Here is a 21,892-nt window from a genome sequence, read left to right on the forward strand (position 1 = left end):
CCAACTTCGCTGGCTACCCGGAATGACATACTCTACATGATTCATGTATATTTCAGCATCATTATTATTTCATAAATGCCATTTGCACAAAAATGTATCCTCAAAATTTATGGGAGCCTAAAATAATAACTTAATTGCCTTTATATATTATGGAGGCACTAATGTTGTTTTGTCCTCAGTACAACTCTTTTATATTGTAGTGTTTATTTAAGGAGAGATTTGTTACTTCTGAATGAGTTAGAAAGTTAAAGGCAGCATGGAATCATGCATGGAAAGCATGTAGCTTCTCAGACTAAGGAACAGCTTCAGACTTGATGTCTTCATTACATCTCTAGCCCATGGTTCTTGAAGGAGCATCCTAGAAAGTACTCAAATATTGCCTTTTTGTGTGACCATTAAGTTTGCTCTGTCTTTACTCTGCCCCGCAAAATGGACTTAATGGTATATTATCTGAAGATAATTGCAGAGCAGTAACTCTGCTACCCCCAGCATTGTCATTTTGACAATTTTACATAAAGCACGGCCAACTTGGATGCTCTTTACGCAACAGGTCTCTGTCCAAAGGAAGCTGCAATATGATTTGGTATGTCAAAGAAAATGGAGGAAGGAAAAAAAGTAGAAAGCATAATAAACTAAGCTAAGCTAAGAATGAAATATTCTTTTTACAGTCCAGAACAATTTGGTACCACCAGCAAATACCCTCCACTCCCAATTCCTATTATGGATCATTTGTTCATGGTCAAGTTAAAAAGATACACTTCTGGGAGAGAGAGGTGGGGACATTGTTTGCTTTTGAATGGGAGAATTGTTGTTCATATTTTCTGGTTTCTCTGTTTGAGCAAGTTCCAAATACAAAAGAGCAATAACTTGATCGTTACAGTTGCTGAAGAGTCTTTGGTAAAGGATTTTGTCGAAACACTTTTTCAAAGTCTTAAGTAAACACTCTCTCTCAGATCATACATGTGCTTGGTTTCTCTTTACAAAAGCTTTGGTGATTCTTCTTCATCACTTTGGCCTGTACATTTTGAAAACTTTTTTTTGTAGCACTTTTCAACCATGCATCTGAAACAAAGATTTCTAACCGATCAGATTCTTATCCCTCCTGGTTCTCTTTTTTAAAAATGGTGTCATGTTGGCCCATGCAGCAGGGGGTGATTGGGTATGAAAGGGAACCTAGTGATTTTTGTGGTCATCTGTGGTTCCCTCCCTGCCAGAAGTATGTGGGGTGGGCTAGATGGCAGCCCCCATGCTCTGGAATGTACTTTTCCTGGAGGTATGTTTCACCTCCCTCTCTCCTTGCATTTCTCAAGGCCCTAACTGAGTTTTAGGTACCCACCCTGGGTACTTACGCCTGTTGTATTTTTTATACTCTGTTGGGATTTTTTTCTGTTCTCTTCTTGCTTTCTTATTCACTGCCCAGAATCTTAACTGATTAGTGGCCTACAAATATTGTAAGATAAATCAATAAACAAATGTATCGACAAACTCTAAAAGTTCATTCCCTGGCTGCATTATTTGCTTTACCTTTCAAACTCCACTTTTGAGACGTTCTTAATACATGCAGAGAATTCTTCCCACTTCTCAACAATCTTTTAATCCGCCATTAGTTTTCCTTTAGCTTCCTGGTCATCTAGCTTTCAAGATGCGAGTGTTGTGTTTTTGTTGTTGATGGCAGTCGTAATATAGTGCTAGTCATTTTGCGCTTGATTATTCCTTTTTCCCCTTGTTTGGGCAGCCCAGCTGGGTTTCCTAAAGGATCCCTTCCTTTCTCCGCTGCAGCTGTGGATGCCTACTGGCGACTTCTTGGACTTTCCTGGCTTCTCCTTTGGTTGCCTCCCAATTTCAGTAATCTCATCTTGAAAAGAACAGGTCCGCCCCAAAGGATGCTTTCCTCCTTTAGAGGTATAGTCATTATCCCAAAGCCTTTACCCCATAAGAACTAAGAAGCATTTGGGGGCTGTTAGTGCACCCCCAGTAATCATTTCACCAACTTCTCTGTTTTTTACAACTTCTTCAGATCATCTACTTTGATGATGATGATGATGATGATGATGATGATGATATACCTACTTGTTCTCTAAGAGCCAATACACAAGACAGCCCCATACTTTTGCTGGTTTCCTCCCTTTCTTTATTCCTTTGATCTACCTTGGAAGCTGTGTCATTAACTCCCAAAGAGGAGAGAAGCCTCCTGTTCTGGTCTCCTTGCCAAATTGTTAAGTCATACAAGTGCTTGATTCACCTGCCCACTTATTTTCTTATTATTGTGACGCTTGGTCTCTGGGCTGAGATGCTTTTGTCAGTGGGGGTTCCTCATCTGCTGAAGATCTTAGAATACTAAGTGAATGCAGTCTGGTTATGAATCACCAGCATGATATGGCTAGATAAAAGGCAAATGCAATTTTAAGCTACATCAACAGAAGTACAATTTCCAAATCATGGGAAGTAATCATTCCATTATAGTCTGCTTTGGTCAAAGCCCACTTTAAATACTCTCTCAAATTCTGGGCACCACATTTCAAGGATTCAGAGAAGTTGGAACAGGTGCAGAGAAGGGCAGTGAGGACTAGAAATTAAATCCTATAAAAAGAGATGGAAGGAATTGGGACCACTTAGCATGATGAGAAGAGAGAAGGGAAATATATTAAGATTCTTCAAACACATGAAGGGGTATCATACAAAAAGACAAATATGTTCTATTTTGTTTCAGAACGCAAGACATGGAATAATGGATTTAAGTTACAGGAAGTCAGATTCTGGTTAAGTGTTGGGAGAAAGTTTGTAATGGCATAAGCAGTTCAAGGCAGAGGTCAATACTGTAGTAGGCTTCCTTGTGTTGGAGGTATTCAAGCGGGAACTCAAGAGCCATTTAGATTCCTCCACTGAGCAGCCCCATCCAAGTCTAAGATTTTATGATTCATTGAGCCAATTAAATTAGAGGAATTAGTTTAAAAAACAAAAGGTGCGTAGCTCAATTATTGGACTAGACTAAAGTTTGACAAATAGTCCTTGGGGGTAAATCCAGCCAAAATGAAGCAAACCGCTTTTTGCAGGCAAGAGGGACCACTCCAGACCCAGCAATAAACGTAAACTCCACAGACACTCCGCCCCATCTTCAGGAATTTACCGCAGAAGTTCACAGACCTGGCACGGCTTGATTAATCGCTTTATTGCAGACAAGCTAGAAGGTTGCCTAGTGCACAACACTGAAATCCAACCTTGTATATCTGTTCCAGGGTTTAATTTTAGGCCTTTTGTTCCTGCCTTTGTGTGGCAACAGAAATGTGGCTGTTCTCTTGCTGACCTGGAGCCTGGGAGATACTTGCTCAGTGTTTACATAGCACTTCCACCAGCTTGAAAATCACTGGTTTCTGCATCACCAGCTTCAGCTCTTACATGATCAGGAAACATTGTATTAGGAAGAGTTAAGCTACTTGGGTCTATGCTTCAACCCAAATTAAATTAACCACTATTATTGTTATCAGCAAATATTGCTAATCATATAAATGTATTGTCAAATCTATTTTGGCTGTAACAGTGGGGTTCTGGCCATGTTACCAGAGGGCCCAATGTGCTCACAGGCGCTCACCAGACTCCCTGCTACATTAGGCACCTTACATTTAAAAACTATAATTTTAACCTTAGGAAAGCTGGATGTTATAAGCAAAGTGGCAGTTTCCAGTATTATCTGTATTTCCATGAATTTTTCTGAGTGCCCAGAATGTTGTATTAGCACTTAGGATCCCTCTTTAATTTCAAGATTCCAAGTGTCAATATACCACCTTTTGACAGCATAAGCTGGCTGGGGTATTCTGGGAGTTGAAGACCACCCATCTTAAAGTTGCCAAGGTTGAGAAACACTGGTATAGTCTACTGAACTTCACTTTCAAAGCCATGCAAGCTTCCTGTCAACACTTAAAGCCAGTCACTTAGCTGGGTTTCCTGAGGTTTTATGCTAGCGTTTTGTAGACTTCATTCTGACAACCAGTTGTTTTACAAGTTGTTTGTCTTCAGTGAAAAAGGATGGAACTGAGGCATAAAGGTGGAGTGGGTAAAAGGAATAAAAAGTTAAAGTATCTACTTTCTCAGGATAGCAAATAGAAAACCTCAAGCAATGTTACCTTTTTGTCAATGATTATTAGTGTGTCTTCTTTTTTCCCCCCCTTAAAGATTCGAATGTGGATGTCATCTATATTTGCCCCTTAGAACTAAGTGAGGAGATGCTGCGCTATTACAGCAAACTCTTAGGTCTGCAGCTAGCCGTTCGATCTGGGAACCCCGAGGACATCGCTGACCTGCAGGACAGGTTCAAAATCCTCACCCCTGAAGCCATAAACCGCTTTCCTGTGAGTTTGTATCTTCTAATTACTATAGCTGGGGGGAATGCCGTAAAATTAAATTGGAAATTTTATAACTTGCAACGCTCTGGTACCCATCAGTGAAATATTATTGCAAGTGTTAAGAGCTTCACAGATTAAGTGACTAGTTAAGAGTGTTAGAAATAAAACCCCAGTTGAGTTTTTCAGGCTGAAAGCTGAGCTAAGCTAAGCCCTTCACTGCTGATTTTTGCCCAATGCCTGGCCCCTTTTAAAATGTTGAACTTCAGAGGTTTACAATATTATGGAAAGCAGATTGCACAAAATACTGCTCACACATCCTGTCGCTGCAGTTGTGCAAATAGTTCCTTCACCCTCACTTGTTTTTACGATTATAGCAAAATCCAGTTTATGACTTCCCTTTCTGTGCTCTTGAATTATTTTCCGTCTTTAATTGAGGGGTGCTAGATAAGTAGCAGTTCTGAACCGTCTAGACAAATTTGATTCCCTAGAATATACCCTCTCAGAAGGAAGGGCTCCCTGGTCCCCAAGTGTTTTTTGATGCTGCTGCAGTGCAGAAAAAGTCTTTTATGGCAGGAAATCTGGTTCCTACAGAAATCCCATAAACTCTTGAAGTTGGTGATCTTGGCTATATCCTAAGTGTTGTGTATTTGTTTCTGTGCATGTTTTCTTGAAATATAAAACCTTTTCACTGCAAAATGATTTCTAGGTTATTATTGGGACTATAACATTATGGTGCCACTCCCTACGAGAACTCTGTCTGTCTTGGGCTGTCACAACATGCTGTTAAATTTTGTGCGGTTATAAGCTTGTTTGTATAGTTTAGCCAATTCATGTTTTTTTAAACGGACCTCATTAAATGCATGGCATAGTGCAGCCTTCCAAAAGCTGTGTCCCTGTGATACAAGCCATTTTTGGCCAGGAGGAAGAGGAGAATTGAGGTTCAGAACATCTGGAGCATAGGCTGGAGAAAAGGGATTAGGTTCAGTCCATTGCTGAATAGAGTTTACAAGCTTTGTGTTGTGCACTTGTGCTCTGTGTGATGTAAGCAGCATCACTAACGCAAGTTTATTACTTACCATTGGAAATGCAGATAAACATAGGACAATGTGCATGTGTGTGCATGGAGGATAAAGAGTGCATTTTTAATAACTTGGCTGAGCAGAACATGAATTCTTTATCAAAGAAAGTTAAACCCTGATATTGAAGTTAGAATTGCAAAGTTTATCAAGAATGAGAAATGGGCATAGTAGTCGTGTATGTAAACTTAAAATTAGAGTTCAGTCAGCATAAAATCCAACATAAGAGATTTGAAAAACAGAATAAACTCAGATTTCTTTGAGTCTTAGATCTCGGTAAGATCTAGGTCTTAGATTTACAAAGGAGTGCCCGAGCCCACATCGCCATTCTTTTGAGGTACAGGAACTTTTAGAAGTAAAAGATGAGGTGACATAAACATTTACCTGTTTGTAAAGTCACCAGAGCCCTCCTCTTTTGGATCCCATTCAGATATTTAGATTTTAGCATATGGTGATGTTAAGCTTTTTCTGAAGTATCACTATAATTAAAGGGGGCTGATTTATAGTGGCTTTACATAATATAATTATAATATAATATAATGCAATATAAATGTTTCCAGAAGAATCTGCCCTAAATATTACTGGTGGGTTAGGAACGTGGCCTGTCTTATTTGTTTATGCTGTTGCCAGATCCCTCTACATGTTTACGCTTTTATCCATTTCAATGTATTTGTGTTCTTTCTTTCTATCCCTCCCCTATTTTGGGCACACTTTATAGCAGGACATTTTACAGATTATAAAAGCGATATAGGCTTGCTACTGAATGTATCATTAAGAGAGAGTTTCAGGCAATCACAGATCCCTGATGAATATTCCAGTACGATTTATGTTTGCAAACACACAGTTGTCTCACATGCAATATATATGTTGTAGAGACACACCGGAAATACAATTTGTGAAACGTTCCAAACTTTTGTCTTCTAATTTTTTTAAAAAACCTGAATGCTTCTCTCTATTTGACCCAAAAAATTGTTGCAGAAAGGTTTTGTAGCTGATTAAGCTATTTATCCCATGGAATGGAATATGATACATAAAAGGTGTTTTGTAAATCAAATCGTTTACTGAAGGAGCCATTTAAAACGCTGCTCTTCATGGGCTGAAATACAAGCTCAGCCGCCTTGGTGTGGATTCTTCATTTTTTTGGTATTGATTTTTTTTCCCTGACGTGGTAGAATCAAACTGTGCCAGAAGTGTTGAGATGAATCACTGTTATCCAAGAGCTGCAAGCTTCTCTTCCGAGTGACAGAAGGAGAATTCCGCATGGATCAAATAAATACAGATGTGTAGTAATTAGTTTTATTCCCAGTGAGCCCATTTCCGACACACTAAAGATGTGAGTGATTATGGAACCTCACCCCAACAGCTTTTATCAATTTAAACTGCTACGCTACAGGATAGGTCATAACCCAGCCTGCTATTAATAATGTATTTATTGCACTCAACATTATAAATTAGCTTGGTGGAAGGAAGAGAAAGCACACTTCTTAACGAGACTAATGTCATCCTCATCCAGAACCACCCCATGTCCCTGGCTACATTCTTGAAATACAGCCCTAAAACCATTAAAAGGGTCAAAAACCTGATCCAAGGCAAAGAAGCCTATATTGTTGGAGGCCTTCTGAACCAAGATGACCTGGAAGTGGCCGATGTGCTAGACTTGCCCATTCTCGGCTCTGATCCAGAAGTGGCTCATCTCTACAGCACCAAGTCCGGAAACAAAAGAGTCTTCACCGCCGCGTGTGTTCCGGTGCCCCCCGGGCAGCATGACATCTACAGCAGGCAGCAGGTAAGACTGGCTGTGGATTGGGAGGTCGGGAAATCTGAGGTGAGACTATTCAGACACTCGGGTTTTACCTTCTGTTCTTCTGCTGCCAAAATACCACAGAACTGAGGTCCATTATTGGTTCAGCACCAGCACTCAGCTCCTGAGTGGTCTGTACGGGAGTTACGGGGTCCTTTGCCAGAGGGTTGAAGAGCAAGTCTTCTTCCCCCATGTTTTGACCTGGGTCCGCGGTGCAATGCCCAAGTCACGTCCCTTGGTGCTCAGCAAGCTTCCTGCCCTACCATTTTTCTAGATTTTTTTAATGGAAAAAAATAACGATTGGGCAGCAAGTATTCTACAAAGCAGAGCACCAGCCTAAAACATCTTTCCAGCAAGAGGGCCCTCTGGGCTCCACATAGAGCACAGAGGCAATCTTTGAAAATAAAAATGGCAGGCAACTAGTTTGCCTCCTTCTGAATTTATTTATTTATTTATTTACATTCATTCATTCATTCATTCATTCATTTATTTATTTATTTATTTATTATTAAATTTGTATGCTGCCCATCTCCCCCAACGGGTGACTCTGGGCGGCTCAGTTGATGGGTGTTTTTGATTTGCTGCACTCACCATTGCCATTATTTTGTGAGAGTGCCAACAACATATTCTCAAAGCTCCAAACGTGACCCCGGTCCAAAGAAGCCAAGGGCCCCCACTCTGAGACATTACATTGATCCTCAGCCTGGCACCAGAAGTGTTTGCTTGGAAGTAAGTCCAGGTGAAATTAATGGGTTTTTTCCCCCAAATGACTGCAATGACTGTTGCTAATTGCCAGAGACATAATGAGGGTCTGCACAATAATTCACAATACGTTTTTTCACAATAAAGTTCCTAAACAGTGGACCTGAATCACCCTTCAAATGCATCTGCATACCAGGACCTCATTTACACAATTATTTAAGCAACATGGGTGATTTTTTTTAAATTTCATGCAGAATTTCTTGCCAGACCTGCTACTGTCTGCATTTTGATCAATTCCCCTATCACAATGTGCTTTTATCAATTGGACATCCGATGAAAAGACACCCTTGATAAGGTTTCCTGTCCCCCAATATACTTTCCCAGTTTTATAGGGGGGCATTTCCAGACTGTCAAGAGCGATCTGGGACCATAGCTTGTTCATCATATAGAGTGTATGCTTTGAATTGAAGTCTGGAGGTGGAGGTGGGAGGCTGAACTACAGCAGCAGAAGGCAATGTTAAAAGACCAGGGCCTGAATGTTTTCTACTCAGGAGTATTACACTGCCTGCCAGGCTCAGGGAGATACATTGTGCGCTTCTTTTAATATTTTAGTGCATGTGAACTTTGCTGAAGCATTTGCAGTTCTAAATTGATCAAATTTTATGAATTATATGTATAATCTTATATATGAAGATGGAAAGGAATGCTGTGGAGTATCAATCCTGTTGGTGAAATCAAAGCTAAAAATAGAAACTCAGTTCACAAACCCTGTTGAGCATATGGAAATTAAGTGTTCTAGAGCATTAGACAGAATTGCTGAAGAATTACAAAGGAGCAAAATATAAGTGTAGTGTGGCATCGAATAATTCATTGGAATTGAATCATATAGAGCCTCTGCATGAGTTTTCCTTCCACAGCACTCACCATGTCAGTGCTCCAGGTAAGTTTCCAGCTTCTGCTGATGTCACTCAAATAACGTTGGCTCCTGAAGACAGTTATGCATGGAGGATGGATGTCTGGAGGACAGAAAATTTGGTGTATACAACTCTGTGCATGCTGCTTCCATTTGGACCAGGAGCCCATCTGTGGGAGCCAAACTGGATTCTCTCCTGAAGACATTCATGCTGAATGTACAGATGCTTGCTGGGAAGCCTGTGTCATTAGAACATCATTGGGCGCTTATCCAGAGTGAGCCCTCCAGAATGGAAACACCTGAATGGGTCTCAAATCATTGCTTTTTAATGTGCAGTTCTTCTTACTGGTTTCCAAGGGTTGAAGCATTCTGGAGCATCAGTAGCAATGATGAACAATTACGTTAATGCTTATTTATAACATTAGCTTTTCCAGTTTTAAATCAACTATGCTTTTAAAAAATCTATCTGCTTGTGTTCTAGCCTAGGAAGAAATGCATGCAGAATCGGATTCAGCTAGAATGACAGCCAGGACGGGCAAAAGCAGAGTCCGTAATATAAAGTCCAATGAGTACGATTCAGGATGCAAACTACAATACAGGAAATCAAGCTGGGCCATTAAGTCTCCAAAAGCCAATGCTTGGATGTATTGGAACCCTCACTGGGCAATATGGTTTCCCACCATCAGGTTCAGCCCAAGAAACTCCACGGGACGATTCTGGAATTGCTCAGTTACTTTATTAGCTTGCACCTGCTAGACAGAATCTCACCAGACTAACTCTAACTCCCAAAGTCTGCAACTAAACACTACGAATTCCTTAGGGTGATGCCAGTCTCATCCTCTTTGCTTTCACATGCTCAGGCTGTGGGCTGAGGAGATGCTTCTCCCCGTGACCTTGAACCTCCTCATCCTCCATCACACCCACCCACCCTTGCTTAGTAATGAGGTGGGCATCTCCCATAGTTTAGAAGACTGCTCTTTGCTCAGTGCCAAAGAAAATAGCTACACTGACAACTGATAACTGATTATTTTATGAGGTCAAATATTCTCAGCTGATTTATGTGTTTTCAGGGGGTTCCATCCCTATAACCAGCGTAGGCATTTTTTCAGGTTTAAGGGCTATGACCTGGCCTACCAACCATCCAGAGAACCCCCCCAAGAAGACATGGGCTTTCTTTGTTTTGTAGGGAGGTTAGGGTAAAAATGATCAGCTTTTGGGAAGCAAAGTGCTTCCTTCCTCCTCCTCCTCCTACCTCAAATCAATAAATAAAGGCCTGAAATTGCATTGCTGAAATTCAGCCATTTTGTTAGCAAATCTGGTGGCCCAGTCCAGGGGTGCTGAGCATGAAATGCAGGCCACAGACTCTGAGCCCCACATCAGATAGAAAAGCAGATAATACATGCAGGTCAACTTACAGCCTGAGTTCTTCACAGTTATATAAAAATAATATCTTACAGCATTGATGTGCCCAACATGTTGACTACAGTGTTATCCTCATTGTTATGAACTATACCCTGAAATTCTACTGTCACATCATTGTTCCTTTCTATTTGTCTCATGTTATTTTTATTTCCTGCTGTAAGCTTCATATGAAATATTGACGGGAGGTGTTAAATAATCAAAGGAAGGTGACAATAATTTAAGGCACCGTTCAATTTTCACTTAAAGATAGCTCATAATTCTTTCCATTGGTACAATCTTTACAATTCTATTGATCCATTTCATTTCTGTAGGGGTCGTCAAGAGAAAACCCATTTATTGGACTTTCAGAAGGAACAAATAATGAGACATGGAGCAAATAAATAATAATTCTATTTGTGATTGTTCAAATAATAGAAAGTTTCTTAAATTCCAGTATATGAGCCACTGTAACAAATTCCTGCCAAGTCAGTCTCTTTCAAAAGGTTACCCTTTCCATCTCCCTAACAAGAGTATTTTTCTATCTAGTCAAAAAATTGGATAATGATAAATTTCAAATACTCTCCTGATCATATACTATCTAGTTCTCTTATGTTCTTTCTCTCTTGGTTTTATCTGTGTGTTATGCAGAACATCTGGGCAGAGGATTAAAACATGAATTACAAAAGGAGAGAAACTAGAATGGAAGATAAAATACATTTTTTTTCTCCTCCAGATGATAGAGGTCCTTAGTCAGCTGATTATAGACTACCCAGAAGTGAAACGTTGGGTGTTCAAGGTGGATAATGACTTTGGGGGAAATGGAACTGCATTTTGTGACATCACTAAACATCTCAAATGCTACCCTTGGATTATGAAGGAGAGTCTTCGATATGGACCAGAGATATGGAATAAGAGGTGGGCTCACGTAAGTCATTTTGGATTTCATAAATTTTGAGAAGGCTGTCTCAAAAGGCAAAATCCTAGAAGGGAAGTCCAGGGCATAGATCTTGTTCCAGTGTGGAAAGGCTGTTTCTTCCAGATCAGTTTTCCCTTTAAAAGTAATAGTCAACACCATTAGAATCTCTTCTAATTGCAGCAGATATTAATTTGATAAATAAAGTAAATAATGTCCAGGAATTCAGTAGGAGCTATTTTCAGTGATTCGACTAAGGACAAATCAGGCTGAAAAGTTGGCCTCTTGTTCTGCCAACTTGGCCGATATTTATTATGTATAAACTTTCCAGGTTGGTAGTTGGCATAATTTGTCACAATAGAAACAAATATATTAATGACATACAAGTTTTCGTGGAATAGAGTCCACACTCGTATACGGAAGTCCTTGCAAGCTTCTGCTAAAATAAATTTGTTAGTCTATATAGAGTGTGTTATATTTTTAAACTTTTGGGCAGAGTAGGAAAAAAGTTATGAAAACACAATAGAACTTTATGCAGTGTATTAAAACAGTGCACTGTTTATCTGAATGTATGTATCTTAATGAAACTACCTTCTTCTTATTCACCCATCACCCGAGTAGCATTTTATTCCAGTCATGCACCCCATTGTTCAACTCCTGCTGCATGTTATCCTTCTCTTCCTAATTGGGGCCAGAATGTCCATTGCTAAGTGAAGCTGTTGTTAAAGAAAACATCATGTGACTGTGCTGCTTAGCCACCACAGTTCTGGCAGTCCCAGCTGCGGTTCTTAGGCCAGGATCTCACGCTTCCCCTGCACTGTGCGAACTGCCTCTACTTCAACTGCCCCCCCGCCTATCTCCCCCCTGCAGCTTGCATTGGAAGCTGCTGGCCCTTTGCGATGCCTTGCAGGAGGAAGGCTGGGCTGAGCAAGCAGCGGGCCTGCAGATAGACACTGTTGGCACTGGGCTTGCCTCCATCCCTCCCTGAAGCCCACAGGCCTGTTCTCTAGGGGCACTTCCAACACGAGCTGCCAGAACATGCTCTGTGCCTCCAGGAAGCCCTCATCCCTCCGCTTCCTCCAGTTCTGCCACCACCCCAAACAGCGCCTCCCGCACAGCTGCCACCCTTGCCCAGGGAGCCGCCACCACCTCTCCGTCCCATCCTGCTGCACTCTCCATGGTCTGCGGGCTACCCATTGCTCCTCGTGCCAGCAGTGGAAGACGGAGCTCCTCCACTTGTGCTGCTCTCCTGCCTCCTCTGCCGGCTCCGTCCTGCTGCCTCCTCTCTGGCTCCCTTCAGCAGGCAAAGCTCTGCCACCCTGCTGCGCTTGCCACATGCGTCCTGGGGCTGTGCCCTTGCCCAGCACCTGGATCCGGGGCCAGCAGCAGGAGGAAGAAGACAGCGAAGGTCAGCTGGGGATGGCGGTGGCAGAGGGGGGCAACAAGGGTAGGCGGCAGAGTGCAGGTGGCCAAAAGTGCAGAGGTGATGGGGAGATAGGCAGGGGGTAGTTGAAGCAGAGGCAGTTTGTGCAGGGCAGGAGAATGTGACTGTGGGCCACTGCAACTGATCATAAAAGTGGGCCAGTCACCAAGCACCCACATTTTGATCATGTGGCCAGCGGGTGCCGCAACAGCTAGAACTTTGAGGACTGGTTGTAACTACCATTCATTCAGCGTTGGCGTAACTTCGAATGGTCACTGAACAACTGGTCGTAACCTGAGGACTACCTGTATTGCTATTGCAGGCTATTACTCTGCTGCTGAAGGTCTTGGTAGTTTCATTTGCTTACTTACTGCCTCTTGTGTATAGATGGGGTGTTGCAGTGATTTTGGTAATTCTGTACTTGTCTTCCTGAAACTAATCAGAGGTTGAGTAGCCTGTCCTAAACCTTCTTTTATGTCCCAGGTACCAGCCCTATTTGAGCCAAAAGAATCTGATAGAAGAACAGAATTAAATTGGGGTCATTCTAATACAGCTTTTAGTACAATGCACGAGAGTGCTAAAAACACTCGGCCCCAAATTGGAAAAAACAAACAAACAACCCCCAAAACTGTTAAAAACTGTTATGGAATAGAAGTGAAAGGAAGCAAAATAAATGCCTGGGATCCATTGGTCCTTAGGTTCATTTGTGGATCTCTGTGAACTGCTCAATTCCGTACAATAGAAACAACAAATCCAGGGGCAGAGAAGTTTTCAGAATTAAAGGGAGATTGGTGTGAGCAGGGATTTGCCAGTCTGAGCTTCCAAACTCATAAATTACTGGATTGTGATGCCCACTTTTTCTTAATGTCCTTTCTTCTGCTGTTGGGATGTTGAGATTGACAGATTCAAAATGTAGAACATATAGTGGTCCTGGAAAGTTAATGGGGAAAAAATCTGCAAGCGAATTTCCAAACTAGATGAGCCATTGATTTGAAGAGTTTAAGCCACTGCTGGTTTGATGTCAATAATAATTCCGTGCTGAATGTAATAAAGCTGGACTAGGACATACTCTTGCAGTGGTTATGTAGAAATCAGCAAACCAACAGTTGTCCAAACTAAGGACAACTATAGAAATAAAATACTCACTTCAGCAAATTTAAGGTACATTCTCTTTTTGAATTCAGGCAGCTAAGTTGGAAAATGTTAACACCTATTTTTCTTTACAGATAGTCCTCACTTAACGACCACAGTTGGAACTGGCAACTCTGTCACTAAGCAATGTGGTTGTTAAGTGAGACATCACATCACCGTGATGGGCTTTTGATCTTACTTCCACTGTGGTTGTTAAGTGAATCACCCATGGTCATTAAGTGAGACATATGACCATGACTTGCAATTTTATTGCTGGCCCCTCCATTGACTCTGCTTGTCAGGGTTGTGACGGCTGTGAAGGTTGCAAATGACAATCAGGTGACCGTAGGATAATCATGTCAAAGAAGGGCAGGGGTTCAATCATATTATTATGGCCACCATCTTGATTTTTTTCACCCCACCCTGTGGATGCTGCTGTATTAAATCCCAAAATGGTTCTGGAGGTAACAGTATTCCAGCTGATATGTTTGTAAGCATCTGCAAGTTATGCTTTCCTACATAGTCTAATTTTTTGAGATTCACTGAGTTAAGATAAAGAACAGAAAGCTAGTATATTGCAGAGCAAACCACCATCCTCAGATATAAATTGTATTTCCAACAGTGGCCTCTGGGGCCACAGAAGCAGTCTTAATACGAATTACAAATAAGCCTCCTGGTTTAAAAAGGGTTGGGAAGGGTCAGGACCAAGCCTTTGGCTGTGCCAGGTTGGACAGTCCTGGACAAAGGAGACCAGGGTTGGTACAGGATTTGCAGGCAACTCGTAGTGGTGACAGACATTAGGCTGGGCAGAATGGAAGAGCAGGATTCCTTAACAGGAAGAAGGATGCATTTCAGGGGACATCCTGCTAATTTTTAACTGCCCGTTGCCAGGATTTCAAAATGAGATAGACCTCCAGTGATGCAGTGCTAGAAAGCAGGATATGTAGTAAATTGCCAAAACCTGGCAATTGGTTAATAATGGCAACTCCCCCCTACCATAAATTAAGCTGCTAAGGAAAAAAACAACTAGGAATAGATTTTTGTGTGAAAGGACTGTGAGCTTATTTCTGACTGAGTTATACTACCTGTTCCTTAATTCTAAGATCCTGTTTCTCATGCCCACTGTATTAGATTTATACAAGGCTACTCCTTTTCCCAATCCCTTTAAAGTGTTGCAGATCGGTGCTGTGTTTGCACTTCTGCATGCTTTAAACATTTTCAGGAGACTGAATCCAAAGTACTGTATAAACCTACTGCTTTATATTTTGCTCCAATACTGCAGGATTCTAGGAAAACCTAACACGATTCCACCAGCGTGGAATCAGTTCACCCCTGCTACCAAAGATGATGTCCCTTTGCCAAGACCCCACCCCAAATTTTGTGTTGACTTCTGAGAACACACAATGCAGACCAACCATAAAAGGTTCGGAGAACGAAAACAAGGATGATCCAGGGACTGGAAAGTGAGTCCTGCATGGAGAAATTGAGATAATTGGAGATGTTTAGCCTTCAGAAGAGATAGTTGAGGGAGGATATGTTAGCAGTTTTCAAATAACTGAAAGGGTATCACACTGAAGGAGGTCAATATAGAACCCCTGTCTTGAACAGCAAGTTTCCCCTAGAAGTTAAATGACAGATTGGTGTTTGAAAATTCCTCAGATAGATTCTGGGTGCTTGTTATAATCTAGACACATCAAAAGAGTTACAGACACTCCTAATCCCTGATACTGTACAGTAAATCCCTGAACCCATCATTTGCATGGCAGAGGTGAGAAGAGCCAATGAATGATTTGTTGGTGTTAATTGGTCAGGTCACACACACACACACCCCAAGCTACAAAAGAGGCGAACAGAGTGCTAACATCTGCAGCTTAGTTGGAAGACATTGTAGGAGGAGGGCTGTGTTAGTCTCTGGTAGCCAAAAATCAGGTGGAGTCTGGTAGGACCTTTTCAGACAAACTGATTTTATTAAAAGGCTTACATTTTTGTGAACCACAGATGCATCAGATAAAGTGAGCTGTAGCTCATGAAAGCATCTGCCTTTTAATGACATCCATGGATTTAATACTTTCTTCAATTAAATTAATCGGTTGATTAATTTTTATCTGTTTAATAAGAGAAGGGGCTTTTAATCTGCAATCCAATTCAACACTGTGGCCCTGAATATTATCATTGTAATTATCAATATATATCATTCATGTTTGGCTTTTTTTTAACCACCAATAATTTTCTTTTTTCTATTTTTGCTACTGAAACAAAGCAACAGGCCAGCAAAGCCCACATATAATGATAGGTTTTATGATTTGTGATCTTAAGAAACAAACACAGTCTCTTAACTTGCTTAAAATTAGCCTACTGGAACAAACTCTCTTTTCACTGGGAGCTCCAAGTGACATATATGGGGGTCTCTTCTCATTTTATCCTCACAACAATCCTATGACGTTGCATCTGATAAAGTGAGCTGTGGTTCATGAAAGCTTATGTGTTTTAATAACATTTGTTAGTATGAGAAGGTACTACCGGGCGCCTCCTGATCTTTAGCTTCCTTAGAAACACACTTTTAATCAGGGTCAGCACTACATCTTACCACAATCATTCTGCATTGCATTGCATTGTCAGATCTAAATACATTGTGCATGATCCACTGAGCTCTACATGGGGGTGTTACGATACAGAAAACAAAGAAAAAGGCACAGGCAAAGTGATGAAGTTCCTTGATTTCTAACTATCTCACCTTTCCATTTCAAGTCTTTTTTCACTCAGCATCCATCTTCCCTTTAGAAATAAATTGCAATCTCCATTGAGTGTTGCCACTGAATGCCGAGGATTAAAACCTTCCTTTGTTACTGAATGCTCTTGTAATGCTCCTGCATTTAGATACCAAAGCATTACTTTATGAGCACAGGCATGCTTTAATGTCCTATTACAGTATGGAGACCTGCTTTCGATAATGAAGACATTGTGTCATCGACTTAAGCTGCCAGATACCAAACATATGCTGGCAGGTTATTAAAAAATTCAGCTTTGTGATAAAAGACTATCCTGCAGGCTAAGAGTACATGGCAAAAGACTCTCCATTCCAGTAGAGTTATTAGAAATGAGAATATGACTCTAAGCACTAAATTATGTTAATACTTACAAATAGCGTCATTTGCATAGCAGTTTATGACACGATCCCAAGGTTTTTCCTTCATCGGTATGTAGCAGGGCAACCGATTAAACATAAAGCAGTTTATAGGAGTTCCTACTGTGTGTTGCTATTCCATTTTAAAATGTAGCCCAGTTGTTGGATCTTCCAGACAAAATGTCCTGTCCAGGATATACACCTGGCTGTCTTGACTTCAGCATTTGAAAGGACATGATTCAAGAGAATACTGGTTGTCCAAGAACTGCTGTGGCCATCTGAATCTCAGACAAACTGTATTCACTCCCCAGTGTTTGGTTCCAGTAGTCAGCATCCATGCTAGCTGTCTTGGGGGCTTCCAGGTAGGGGAATCTGCTAAGTATTTCTTTAGTGACCATTGATGACTAACTTCTAAACTAAGCATCTCCACCTTTATGGGGACAAAATGAGAGATCAACTGGAGCAAAACACCTTGGAAAGAGAGAGACAAGAAAGGCATCCCATTTCTGGAAAGAAATCAAGTGAAATAATGGTTCACAAGAAGCAGTGGGTCTTTGTGAAAGATTAGCTGGCTTTGGGAGACCTTGGAGCTGCAGGAATTGGAGTCTCAGTAGCAGATGCTTGAAAGAAGCAACAGGGGGTAGCTGCCACTTTCATGCTCTTCTCTATGAGCTTTCCAGAGACATTTGGCTGGGCATTCCAGGAAACAGATGGACCTTTGCTATGAGGCAGCAAGGCAGTTTGTACATTCTTAAAGTCAAAGTGCTTGTTATTTCGTTCTCGGATTCCAGGCCATGGAAATACACCTCACGCCATCATCCTCAGCCAGCCATTTCTCAGGAGTCATTTCTCACAAGGGAACATTGTGGGCCAAGTAATGTAGTCTTTGTGGTTTTAAGTATAAGGGTTTAATGTTTGTTTGGGAGTCTCTATGCCCATAAGAGTGGCCCCAGTCACTTTAGTGTAAGAAGCAAACCAGTGAAGAGTCTTTTTGAAGTCTCAGAGCTCCTGAGCATGACTGTCGATGAATCATCCCATCTGTGCAGCCTCTCAGGAGATGGATTTCTCCAACCTTGCTCAACCTGGAGTGCTAAATAGAACTCGGTACAGCTGTGAGATGGGACTGTGTGTACAGGCCCTTCGCCAGTGTAGCTCCCCCACCAATTCAGTATCATGGATCAGGACCATTTCCACGGAGAGAGGGATCTGCGTACGGAATGATATCTCTCCCGAAACTTTGAAAACTTTCTTACTTTATTCTACCTGAGTAGAACACCTTTCTAAAAGAGCACCTATCCAGACTTCATTTATACGTGGTTGTGCTATAATGAATAGGTAAAATACCAATGATGTACCTAGGTAAATATATTGGTATGTAAAAACAAAGCATTTCAGACAACTTGCCCTGGTTGAATTTGGCTTTTTCTAACCTCATAAGCATATTATGAAAAAGAAGGATAACGATACAAGGAAAATGTCTCTTCTGGTTCATTGTGTGAGTTTTCATGTCTACGTTTTCCCCTGTTCTGCTTAAAACAGCAGTGTTCTCAGCCATCATGATTTGGATTGGATGCGTCAGTGACAAAAAAATGTTTTGGGAGGCTCTGGCTTTTTCCCCTCCCATCTCATGTATGGGCTCTACTCCACCACAGCTTTGGGAAAGAAGAAAGAAGGATTTGGTTTCTTTACCCCTGATCCCCCTAAAGACAGTGTCTGTACTTAAGTTTCATGAGATGCTGCTAGGGAACAATGACCAGCTATCATTATAGCTTTTGTGCCAGTGTTACGTAGGAGACTAGCTCTTAAGACCGGATTGTGGTCTTAAACAAACCAACCTGCCATTTGCAGCGGTAGGATTTTGATAGCTGCATCTGAATGTCATGTAACTTAATAGTGGATGCTAAAATTATATTAGTTAACAGAAGAGGTCTCCGCTAGTCTCTCAACTATATGGCTGTCAATAGGATGTCATGTTGTGTTTACCTATTACATCAGAAAACACGCTGTGTTGGGGTTGCTCAGTTGGTTATTATTATATTTAATGCGGCTGCTGGTGTTTGGGTTTCAGGTGATTCCCTGATTCCTTAGTAAAATAACAAGGCACAACAATTATGTCCCTTGGTTAAATTCCTAGGACCTTCAATAATCAGATATGCAAGCTGTTGGTTTACATGTCCTATTGATTTAATATTCTTCTAATCAGTACATAAAGCTATGGGCCTGCGGTGTTAATTTTTCATATGCTTACAAAGCACCCTTTGATTTTCTGTCACGCGTTAATTACAGCGTTTTGCCATTAAATAGGAAGCTTTGTGTAAACTAATTACTAGGTAATCATTGTCTACCGAGAGCCGTGCTGTTTGGTACCTTTTATTTTATTTGGAGAAAATTCACAGATCTCGCAGTCTGGAACCACTATACCTTCCAGCCATTAGCTCTCACTAATTCATAGCATTATTGTGTTAAGATTGTAGGAGTTGTAATTGTTGTGGTATCAGTGCTGTTAATTACCGGAGTAAACAGTTGAAATTGTGCCAAGGTCTATTGTACAAAGCAGAGAAAAGGGGGTTTAAATGTTACCATCTGGGGATGAAGTCTTTGCAAATGGTACAAAGCAGCAGTGAGGCCCCTCAGAGCTTCAGGGTTTGAGGCCATATGGATCCAGAATATTTGGAATCAATTGAATTTCAGTGCCAGTTTTTACCAATAACAGTGCACAGACGAGAAGGATAAAATAAGATCAAGAAAGAAAAGCAGGAATTTGTTAGTCGTGTGCCTGCCATAAAATGTGTAGATTATATTTAAATGTTTATTTTGCTGAATTTGAAGAAGCAGAGAGAGGATAAACGCAAATGTGCAAATTCAACCATGAGATGATTTTTTAAAAAAGGCCTTGTATTGGTTAATATGGGGTTGCAAAATGAATTTCTGCAGTCCTTGGATGGATGGATGGATGGATGGATGGATGGATGGATGGATGGATGGATGGATGGACGGACGGATTGTGGTTGTGTTCTGGCATTTGTAGAATGCCAGTATAAAAGAAAAACATGGCCTGTAGCCATGGGGAAGAAATAACGAATGAGAGTCCTTGGCCAATCTTCATTCTCAGAAGTCCTAAGAAGATGCTGCATTTGTTTCTAGTTCTGCTTTTTTCTTTACAGGCAAGAAAAGGGCATAAATGTTAATTTGCATGGGTCCCATCAACTTCAACAAGGTGTCTTACATGTGTCTTGGCACCAAGACTGTCTGTCTAATTCTATATGAAACATAAATCCTAAAACATCAGGATTTCTATTTCTCAGGGGGTGGGGAAGGCAGGAGGTTCTGAGTATTTTGATTTTGCATAAATGTAAGGTAAGAAACTGAAATAACAGAATACCTTTTCCTGAAACAATGCTTATTAATTAAAGAAAAATGCCTTCTGCATATTAACAAAGGACATTGTCATCAGCTCACTTTGCAACAACAAATGGCAGTAAGAATGATTTAGTAATAGTGTTGTGATCTCAGATCATCCTCCTGTGGAATATAAGCATGTGCCAACATTTTGGAAAGCTGCAAACTTTGCTTCTCTCTTCTCCTTAGCGTTTTTCTTTTTATAAAAACTCTGTTTATTTCAGAATATGGACCCCTGAAATGTCCCTCCTCCCCCCAAATCATCCCCCCACGACTCCCGCATTAGCTCACTGAATGGGCTTGGGAGCCTCGTTGGTTTATTTTTATTTGGCTGTGGATGGATCTTGAGGGGGCACGAGGCAAACGTGCTGCAGGCGGAGCGTTTGTCGGCCCCAGTGCCACCAACGGAGCCCGGAGCTGTGGGGCGAGAGACCGCGTCCTTTTCACTTCGTGCATGTGTACAAGTTCAGAATGCAGAAGAACAAACTAATTCTGAAATCCTCAGCAAGGCAGAAGAGGAGAACGGGGCCCACGCGGCGTGTGGAAGAACAGGAACATGAAGTGGTGGAGAGTTGCAAGAGTCCCCCCATCGTAATAGGCGAGGCGAATGGCCGTGCCCCGGTCTGCCACCGAAGCACGACATATGCGCCTCCCTTCAACAAAGGCCGCCCTTGGCCTGTGCGCTGATCCAGAGCGAAGGGCCGGTAATGAGAGGCAGCCCCTCCCGAAGCCGAGGGGAGATGATGCAGCCTAAGAAGAGAATTCTGCGGAGGGTCCTCGCCATTTGGTCCAACGCAAGGCGCTGTGCGGGCAAATCGCTTCCCATCCAGCTGAAATGGGCCATTAGGTATCAAGGAAAATTGTCTTTTGCTCCTTTCAGCAGATGGAGCAAATATTTTACAAAGCCATTTTACATACAAAAACCATTTGCGGGACTTGGTAATGGCAGCTGTTTTACATGATGTTACCTTCCAAAAGAATGTCTCTCATGAAAGGCAAAATCAGGACTTTTGTTAATTTTAAAATTTTCAGTTGCACACTCAAGCATTCAGCCCTAAAAGCAACATTTGAATTCTAAGTAAGTGTGGCCGGTGATTGATCGCTTCCAAAAACATTTCCCGCATTTTTGCTCTTTTGTATAGATTGCAGCTCCGGAGAGTAACAAAAAATGAATAACAAAACAAACTGTCGGAAGCCACCGGCATGGTCGGAGGGGAGGGAATTTTCCTCTCTTGTGCGTTAATCTGTTCAAAGGGCTGAAGCCTTGAGCAGTTTATAATTGGGGGAAGGTATTTAACTTTCTTCACTGTGTTCTCAGAAAGAATTTTAAACCATAGCAATCATTTAGAAATGGGATGGGGAAGAAGTCCACTTAAGATATATATCAGCATTTATACTATTGATGGAGGAGCCATTTGTTTGCAAATAATTAGACTACACTTTTACTGGTTCATTTTATTACCACAGCCTGCTCTCCTCCTCCTCTTCAGAATTGGCTTTGTGAGATTATCCCTTTATATCCCACATTGATCCTCTCAGGTGGTTGGAAAAGAACCCGGGACAGTCATGGCTGGACCCGCATCTGCCTTCCCCAAGCCCCGCTGTCTTCCTACTGTAGTTGCTACCTTCATAAACAAATGAATCACCCAGGAAGTAAGATCATGTTCAC

General features: G+C 41.4%; 1 protein-coding gene across 10 annotated transcripts in view; it reads left to right on the forward strand.

Annotated features, from left to right (window-relative positions):
- The window catches only part of IQCH (IQ motif containing H), an 85,935-nt gene that overhangs the window by 37,117 nt on the left and 26,926 nt on the right, over nucleotides 1–21,892 (forward strand). For 6 of the 10 annotated variants that reach the window (XM_088139224.1, XM_088139218.1, XM_088139217.1 and 3 more), the window contains 4 exons: nucleotides 1,780–1,902; nucleotides 4,171–4,346; nucleotides 6,930–7,202; nucleotides 10,967–11,158. In XM_088139224.1, the coding sequence (XP_087995350.1) occupies nucleotides 1,780–1,902; nucleotides 4,171–4,346; nucleotides 6,930–7,202; nucleotides 10,967–11,158 (764 nt within the window). The remainder of the gene's footprint in view (nucleotides 1–1,779; nucleotides 1,903–4,170; nucleotides 4,347–6,929; nucleotides 7,203–10,966; nucleotides 11,159–21,892) is intronic. The other 4 variants (XM_088139219.1, XM_088139227.1, XM_088139220.1 and 1 more) reach the window with 2 other exon arrangements.

The sequence above is a fragment of the Python bivittatus genome, unplaced genomic scaffold (assembly GCF_059951505.1).
Source record: "Python bivittatus isolate LINGU-HERP-01145 unplaced genomic scaffold, Pbiv_v1 ctg000210_np1212, whole genome shotgun sequence".
NCBI classification, from domain to species: Eukaryota; Metazoa; Chordata; class Lepidosauria; order Squamata; family Pythonidae; genus Python; species Python bivittatus.